Here is a 9,134-nt window from a genome sequence, read left to right as displayed (position 1 = left end):
AAGTAGATAGTTTGTCTTTCCCCTGCAATGTTCTCCTACCCTCACCCCCTTTACACTTCTCCCAATTCCTTTATATAACCTTAGGTGTCAATGAATGAGAATAGCTTTGAATGAGTTCTTTCCTGGGAAGTTGAACATCTCAATAGGTCTCATGGTCACTAACTTAAAGAGAAGAATCTGTAATCCTGAGCCAGGAGAGGAGAGGATTTTGAAACATCTGATCTACACCTATCTACAAGCCTACTCTGATCTGTACATATGTACATACATATGGGTGATTGTGGATTAGTCATGGAATCTGACATTAAATTGGGGAAAGACCCCAGAAAACAAGTAGTGGGAGCCCCTCATTTTATAAATGAGGAAATTGAAACCCAGAGAGTGATTTTCCCAAGGTCACAGTTCTAAGTGGTAGAATTGGGACTCCAACCTACTTCAAGGGAGCAGGCCGTGAAGTTAGAGGATCTAGGTTCAAACCCTGGCTGTTATTATCGGTGGGACATATGAATTACAATCACTCAGCTCTTGCTTCCGTATCCTTAAATGGAGGTGGTTGGATTAGAGTCTCCCTAGACTCCTTTCTAGCTCGTTAAAAAACCGCTAACTTCTCACTCTCGGTGATCTTTCGCTTATGCCATGGCCTGTGCAGTTTAGGTGTGGAAGAGTGGAGCAGAAGGCAGTGAGTGAAACAGCAACAGAGAAGGCTCTGAGTGAGCTCTAGGGGCGGAGTCCAGGTAGGACTGGGGACTGGGCGGGGCCCCGGCCCCAGCTCCGGAGTTTGCAAATCAGCGGGCAGAGGCCTCGGGGGCCCCTCCTCAGTCCTGCCCCCTGGAGGAAAAACTTAAGCGGTCACTCGTTGGGGCACCTGTCCTTGAAGAGTAGGTTGGCGGAGCTGAGTTTTCTGGTCGGGTCCGGAGCTACTAACCACCACCATAGCTGCTGCTGGCCCCAGAATAACCAGATCCAGGAGTCTGTGGGCAGGACGGAGTGGGAGTGAGGAGGGAACAAGTAAGGGTGCTGAGGTGTTATAGGAGGAGTCCAGCCCTAAGGTCCAAGTGGAGCAGGGAACATGGAGGGCGGGCCCAGCAACCTTCGGAAGAAGGCGGCGGAACGGCAGCACCGGGCGGAGGTGATGCTGGCGGGGGAGCAGCTGAGGTAGGTACCATACTGGGACCAACAAGGAAGAAACCCTGGCCTGAAAGGCATGGAACTCATCCCTTCCTTACAGATGACATAGGCTCATAGGACTTGGAGCTGGAAGGGATCTTATAAGTTCTCTAGTTCAACTCATCCTTTTTCTATCCCCGACCCCCATTTTACTTATGAGGAAACTGAGGCTCAGATTGGTGAAATGACTTGTTATGGTCGTTGTAAAACTAGTTAAGTGGTCAAGCTGGAATTTGATCCCTCATCTTCTGACTCCAGCTCCTGCTTTCTCAACAATACATCATGAAGGGAAAAGTAAAACTGGATGAAAGAAAAGCAGCTAATGAATGCGTTGGCAAAGCTCTGGTCTTGAAGCCTGGAAACCTACAGTGGAAGAAAGCGGCGGAATTGGGTTAGAGACTGGGGGTCTAATAGAGTTGGATGGGGGTGGGGGGCGGGGAGGCGAGGAGAGAGAAGAGGGATGTGTTTGGGACCAGAGTCAAACGACAACAACCTTTTTTTCTCAGTGTGGTATTTCTGATCGGCTGTGTCCTGTGTGTTTCAAAGCTTAGAGAATATTGTACTGGTTGTCTAGGAAAAAGGCAAGTGACAGCGTCTCTCTTTCCGTCTGTCTCCGTCTCCGTCTCAGTCGCTCTCTGTCTCTGTCCCCCTAACTCTGTGTCTGTTTCTATCTCCCTTCCTCCCTTCTTTTCTCCTTCTTCCCTCTCCCTTTCCCCTCTCTTCCCTCTTGCTGCATCTCCCTCTATTCCCCTCCCCCTCCTCCTCTCTCTCTTTCTTCTTCTCCCCACGTCTCTTTCTTCTTCTCCCCACGGCTCCCTACCGAGCCAGACTCTGTTCCGTTTCCCTTCCTCCATTACAATGCTGTATATTGCAACTCCTTTTCCAGACTGAATTCAAACTTCTTTCCTTGTAAGGGCTTGTGAAGCTTTCTCAGATTGGAAAAATAGACCTGTTGGTAAATGCTTTAACTATCGGCACACTTTGAAATTTAATTTTCATTATTAACCTCATTTTCTTAAGTATAGACAATCAACAAAACAATATATCAACCCCTGATCTGTAGCATTTGCTGATTTTCTAGGTGTAAATATACACAACTGAAAATTTCAACAATTGGGCTGGAGCCAGCACTGGAAAACCCTGAAGCAAGCTTGATTGAGAAATCCTGAAAACCTGAATTTGAATGTTGAGAGTAGACAGATTTAATTCAGGCCACTGTTTCCAGCCCCTTTCTTTTCCTTCCCTTGGATTTGGAATTAGTAGGATGCCCCTCCTCTTCCTTTGCTTACTAAACATGGAGAGTTCAACACTAAAGCGAACTGATCTGTTCCCCCTCCCTAAAGAACTTCCAGTCCTATGAGCTTTTTAACATTTTACCCTTGAGTCTGTCCTTGGCTTTTCCCCATAACATTGGCTTCATGCCTACACCACAGGCCCAACACACACACACCCACACCCACCCACCCACCCACACACACACACACACACACACACACTCACACACACTCCCTCCTTTCACAGCAAATACATGAAGAATGAGAAATTCTGTGGCTAGAAGTTAGTCAATAGACATTTATTAAGTGCCTACTATGTGCTGGGCACTGTGACAAGCACTGGAGACACTGGGCTAAGCTAGAACACAGTATAAGATAAGATGACAAAATCTGGGTCTAGTGGGAGACATAAAGGGGAAAACCACTCTGTAGTTTCAATGACACCTAACCCATGTCAGGTTAGAGTGAAAACTACAGAGTAGGATTGGCTCAGAGGAAAAGATAAGCTATCTGTAGGAGGGAAGTTCTAAAGAGAAGGAGGAGAGACCTGATGGAAGTCTGAAGTCATGGAGGGGATTAAGAGAAGAAATTTGTCCACTCCACCAGGGGACTTGGAGAGGAACTCAATCTTGGGGAAAGTTCTAGCACAAGTCAGAGGTCAAGCTTTCTTCACTCAACAGAGTAAATTTAGAGGAGTGATTAGGCTAGTCATATGAAGGCTAGGAATATAAACATTTAAGAATATGAACATTTTAAAAAGTTCTGAAAGATAGATTAGTAACCAGTTACTGAGGAGGTCTGAAGGACTTTGAGAGGTGGAGAGATAACAGTTTGTTTTTATTTAAAGAAAAGAATCTGGAGTTTTAGTGGACAATAAGTTTAATATGAGTCAATCATGACAAAACAGCCAGGGAAGCTGATTTGATCTGAGGCTGCATTAAGAGAGGAATAGTGCTCAGAAAAAAGAAAATGAGACTTTCCATGTACTTTACTTGAGTCAGACCACATCTGAACTATTGAGTTCACTTTGGGATGCCACATTTTAAGAAAGACATTGATAAACTGGAATGGTTCCAAAGAAGGATGACCAGGATGGCAAGGGGACTCAGACCAGACCATACATAGAGCTGTGAAAGGTCTGGGAGTGTTTAGCCTGAAGAAGTAAAGACTTATGGGATGAGGGAGAGGAAATCTAATAGTTGTTTTGAAGTACTGGAAGGGCTATAATGTTAAAGAAATATTAGACTGGTTCTGCTTGGCCCCAGAAGGCAAAACTGAGAGCAATTGGTGGATATTATTAAGAGGTAGATTTCAGCTCCATATAGAACTTCAGTCCCCTTGGCTTTCAGTAAATCTCCTATTCAGTGTGAAAGGAACTATATTCTTGACTTCACTGTGCATATTCATCTAAGAGATAAAATAGATTAATTTTTCACAAAGAAAAGTAAGATTGGATATGCTTCTCAAGATTACACCAAGAAGAATTGTAAATTCATTGATTGGAAGTCATTTCCCCAAAATCAAATAAAAATATTCTTGATATCCCCTTAACAGGCCTCTCATAATGAAATTTGGAAATCCCTAGACTAATAATCTATGAGATCTCTTCCAACTCTGAGGTTCTATGAGTGGAGTGAGGCAGAGGACCTGTAGTCATATCTCAGCTCTGCCATTAACTACACAAACTTGAGAAAATCACTTCATCTCCCTGATACAGTGGAAAGAGTGCTAGATGTGGGCTCAGAAGACCTGGGTTCATATCTCAGTCCTGCTCTTTGCTACCTGTGTGACCTTTAGGAAATCACTTAAATTTTCTGCACCTTCATCTGTGAAATGAGGAAGTTATATTACATGTCCTCTACAGGCCCCTTCTAAATCTGATCCTAGCATCCTAAGATCTAGGCTCTGTCTAGAGGACTGTCATCCCCTCTTCCCATAAATCCCCTGATATCAAGTCTGCAAGGGACTCAGGATCTGACCCTAGTATCATTTTTGAAATTGTTTTGTTTGGATATGACCCAATGATACTTGCTCTCTGTCTCAAATATTTGAAGAGCTATCACATGAAAGAAAGTGTGACCTGTCTAGCCCCAGAAAACAGAACCAAGAACAAATGAGTAGAGTTTTCAAAAAAGTAAATTTAGGCTTAAGGTTAGGAAAGACTTCCTAAAAACTAGAGCTATCCAGAATAGAATGGATTATCTTGAGACTTATTATGTTGCCCCCCTCCTTGGAGATCTTCATCCAAAGTTTGGGTGAGCATTTGTCAGATTTATTATAAAGAAAATTCCTTTTGTGTATGGGTTGGAGTAGATAACAGCTAAAAGGTCCCTTCTAATTCTCAAATCCTGTGATTTCTCATAGGTTTTCATAGGATTTGGGGGATATGTTAAGATGAATAAATTAGTTTGGTATTTGGGAGGGAAGAATTTCTTGGGAGGGGAGGAGAAAACCTTGGAGCAATCTGTGTAGGTGTCTAAGGGGACTGAGTACTGAATACTCAGCCCACTGGGGCACATACAGACAGCTAGCTCTGGAAATGCCTGGAAATTCAATTCATGAGAGCTTTCTGAGAGTTAGTGAATACTTGGAAGGTCTGCATTGCTCTGCTTCTAGGTCTTCCCACCCTTCCTCTACACCACTGACATTCCTCTAGGTCATTTCAGCAAATACCTGAAGGCAGTGGAGGTGAAGGTCATGGTCTGGGCACTCAGCCCTGCATGCAGATGTAGGGTAGTTCTGAGGTAGTGCTTCAGAAGAAATATCCTGAACTCCTAGAGAGTGAGGGTACCCTGTCTAGCCTACTGAGAGGCTCAGCCCCAGGAAGATCCTATTCTCAGAAGTTCTAAAGAGGGGGAGGAGGGACATTGTAGCTACAGGATGATATTGTTACCTAGTACCTGCACCTGTCTGGGAGTAAGGAGGCCTGGGTTCTAGTTATGCCACGAACTAGCAGTTTGACCTTGGGCAAGTAATTTCTCTCTCTGGGCCTCTCTTTGTTTGCAAAGTGAAATGGATTAAGACTTCTGGTTAAGTAGGAGATTAAGTTAAGCAGAGAAGGTTCAGAGCCCCTTGAATCCTACAATTCTCTCTACTAGGCTCTAACCAAAGGAGAAAGCCCTGAGGATTTGGAAGGTGAAGCCTTCTTTGGGGGGCAGCAGCTGGAATTGCTTTGATCCAGAAATGCCCAGGGGACCAGAAGTCTGGAGCAATCTGATTTGAGACATTCTAGATGCTCTATTATTTCATGTGGTGCTAGAAATATTGGTTATAAGACAGGAATAAGTTATTGGAGGAATAGACATAAGCAAAGAAGAAACGAATTATTGCTTCTTGTAAATGATAGAATGGTCTCCTTAGAAAACCCTTGAGGTTCAACTAAAAATGAATTGCAACAATTAATAACTTCAGCAAAGTGGCAGGACATAAAATAAACCCACACAAATCATCAGCCTTTCCATATATTACCGACAAAACCCAGCAGGAAGAGATTCAAATATAAAATTCAGACTGAGTACATAATGTATAAAAAATTTGAGATTCCATCTACAAATGCAAGGATATTATGAATACAATTACAAAACACTTTCTACAGAACTAAAGATGGACAAATAGTTGGAGAGACATGAATTGCTCATGGCTGGGTCATGCCAATATAATGGATCGGAGTATAGAGAACTGTAGGATTCGGATGCCTCTGAACCTTCTCTGCTTCTCCGGTCAGATTTCCAGCTTGTTAACTGGCTTTTTTTGGCTTCCCAGGTTGGGACATCCCATAGGCTTCTTGAATGAAGTTTTGTATAGTTCTAGTCCAGATGAAGGCACTTACTACAGCTTCTCTTTGGAGTGTTTAATTATTATTCAGTCTGTTGCAATTTTAAAATCTTTTCTGAGTATGTGTGGGAGGCTTGGGTTCTTCTGTGACCTTTCAGGTATCTGATGAAAAAAAAAACCCAATACCAACCAAACTGCCAAAAGGTTACATTATAGAGCTAGAAAAAATTAGCAACAAAGCATTAATTATCAAAACTATTTGGTACTGGTTAAAAAAATTTTAAAAGTTGGTTGGTAAAATGTCAGGCATACAAGACATAAAAGCAAATGAACAGAAAACAGAGCATTTAATAAACAAAATCACCCCAGTTATTAGGATGAAAACCCACTATCCCATTAAAACTTATTGGAAAATTTGAAAACAGCCTGACATAAATTAGGGTTAGATGACCATTTCACTTTATATAGTACAATAAGTTCCAAATTGACACATTCCCTAGATATAAAAGGCCACATCATAAACAAATTAGAGGAGCAAGGGAAGAGATGCCTTTCACAACTATTGATGAAGAGTTCCTAACCAAGCAAGGGATGGAGATTATTATGAGAGATAAAATAGATAGCTTTAGTTATACAACATTGAAAATCTTTTTGCACAAACAAAATCAAGGCAGCTAGAAATACAAGGAAAATTAGAGGGGAAATTGTAAAAAATTTCTCTGATAAGGCGTGATATCCAAGACAGATGGAGAACTTAGTCAAAGAATGAGTCATTCCCCAATAGATAATGGTTCTAGGGTATGAACAGGCAGTTCTCAAATGTCAACAACCCCAAATCGCAAATAATAAGAGAAATGTAAAGTAAGACAACTCTGAGGTTCTGACAGACAATTTTTGGCATAAATCTGGGAAGACAGGCACCCTAATAAGGCAGTTAGGTGGGATGATAGATAGGGTGCTAGGCCTGTAGTCAGGAAGACTTGAATTCAAATCTTGCCTCAGACACTTACTACTTATATGACCCTGGGCAATTCACATAACCTCTGTTTGCCTCAGTTTCATCAACTGTAAAATGGAAGCAATAATAGTCCTCTACCTTTTAGGGTTATGAGGATCAAATGAAATAATAATTGTAAAAAGTGCTTAGCATAGTACCTGACACATAATAGACACTTAATGTTTGTGTCCTTCTGTCCACTGTTGATAGAGGTGAGAATTGTTCTATCTGTTCTGAAAAAAAAATTAGAACTATAACCTCAAAAGTCACTAAACTGCATACCTTTTAGCTCACGAATATTACTACTAGGCATAAACTCTAAAGAAGAAAATATAGTACTTATTTGTTTAAAAATACTCTTAACAGCACTTTTAGTTATAGCAAAGCACTAGAAAGTAAGAGGGTGCCCATCAATTGGGGAATGACTGAACAAATTATGATGCATGAATGTAATGGAATACTATTGTGTCATGAGTCATGATGACAGCTAGGTGGCTCAGTGGATAGTGCTCTCAGCCTGAGGTTAGGAAGACTTTTCTTTCTTAGTTCAAATCCTTCCTCAAATGCTTACTAGCTACGTGACCCTGGGCAAGTCACTTAACCCTCTTTGCCTCAGATTCCTCATCTGTAAAATGAGCTGGAGTCCAAACCCCTCCAAATACTTGTAAACAAATGGCTCTAAACAAATTCTAGAGCAACAAAACCTAAAAAAGACAGAGTGAAACAAATTTCCAACCTAAGACAACCTGGATGGTTGATTAGAAAGGTCTATCACTCTGGGCTGGAAGAGAAACGCAGCTCAGAATAGGCGCGAGCAAGCAAAAACCAGGCCTCGGCAAACCTGGAGCAGGCCTCAGGGGACTGGATCATTGGCAGCTGTGGTGGTTTCCAGACTTCCCAACCTACAAACACCAAAGACAACTTAGAAGGTCAGTAGGAAAGGTCTGTGACCATGGTGAGAGAGAAGTTTGGTTGGTCCCAGCCCCATTCCAGGCATGCCCTGGGGTAGTGGCTGTTTCTGAAGCTTCTGGCCTACAGACTGAGGAAGAATCGAGTGGCTGTTCAGAGGGGGATTGCAGGAATCTCTTTGGTGCTAAGGCAGGATTCTCTTGCTTTGCCCATGCTTGGATCTGGTTAACAGTTCTGGGTGGGGATCCTGGGGTGAGGTGCTGGCATGGTGGAGCTTGTAGTGGTGGTGGAGAGGGAATCCTTCTCACAGTACCAAGGCAGAAAAGAGTGCTTGTGGTCACTCATAGACCAGAGCACAGGCCAGGAAAGGAGTAAACACCTCACCCTTGATCTTACCACCTTGGAAGAACTGAAAACTTACAGGTCCCTAGAAGTATCTTTGAAAACAGCTACACAAAACCCCTGAAGCTTGGGACAGTACATTCTCCACACTGGAAGCAGATTCTTACCTTAACAAAGAGTTTAAAACTCAAGTAATTGGCTAGAATCATGAGCAAACTGCGCAAAAAAAGTCAGACCATAGAATCTTTCTTTGGTGACAAAGAAGACCAAAACATACAACCAGAAGAAGACAACAAAGTCAAACTCGTACATCCAAAGCCTCCAAGAAAAATATGAATCAGTCTCAGGCCATGGAAGAGCTCAAAAAGGATTTTGAGAAGCAAATAAGAGAAGTAGAGGAAAAACTGGGAAGAGAAATGAGAGTGATGCAAGAAAATCATGAAAAACTGATCAACAGTTTGCTAAAGGAGACCCAAAAAAATGCTGAAGAAAATAATACCTTAAAAAATAGCCTAGCCCAAATGGCAAAAGAGATCCAAAAAGCCAATGAGAAGAATGCCTTTAAAAAATGAGCTGGAGACGAAAATGATAAAACACTCCAGTATCTCTGCCAAGAAAATCCCAAATGGGGTCATGGAGAGTCAGACATGACTGAAAAACAACTTAACAAC

General features: G+C 42.3%; 1 protein-coding gene across 2 annotated transcripts in view; it reads left to right on the top strand.

Annotated features, from left to right (window-relative positions):
- Positions 1-882: 882 nt before the first annotated feature.
- LOC114035958 (DEP domain-containing mTOR-interacting protein-like) overlaps positions 883-9,134 on the top strand; it is a 31,972-nt gene continuing 23,720 nt past the window's right edge. For both annotated transcript variants that reach the window (XM_027852355.1, XM_027852347.1), the window contains exon 1: positions 883-1,155. In XM_027852355.1, coding sequence (XP_027708156.1) covers positions 1,070-1,155 — 86 coding nt within the window. In that variant the 5' untranslated portion in view covers positions 883-1,069. The remainder of the gene's footprint in view (positions 1,156-9,134) is intronic.

This window comes from Vombatus ursinus, unplaced genomic scaffold, assembly GCF_900497805.2.
Source record: "Vombatus ursinus unplaced genomic scaffold, bare-nosed wombat genome assembly UNPS02000580.1, whole genome shotgun sequence".
Classification (NCBI taxonomy): domain Eukaryota; kingdom Metazoa; phylum Chordata; class Mammalia; order Diprotodontia; family Vombatidae; genus Vombatus; species Vombatus ursinus.
This window is presented reverse-complemented; position numbering and strand designations above follow the sequence as displayed.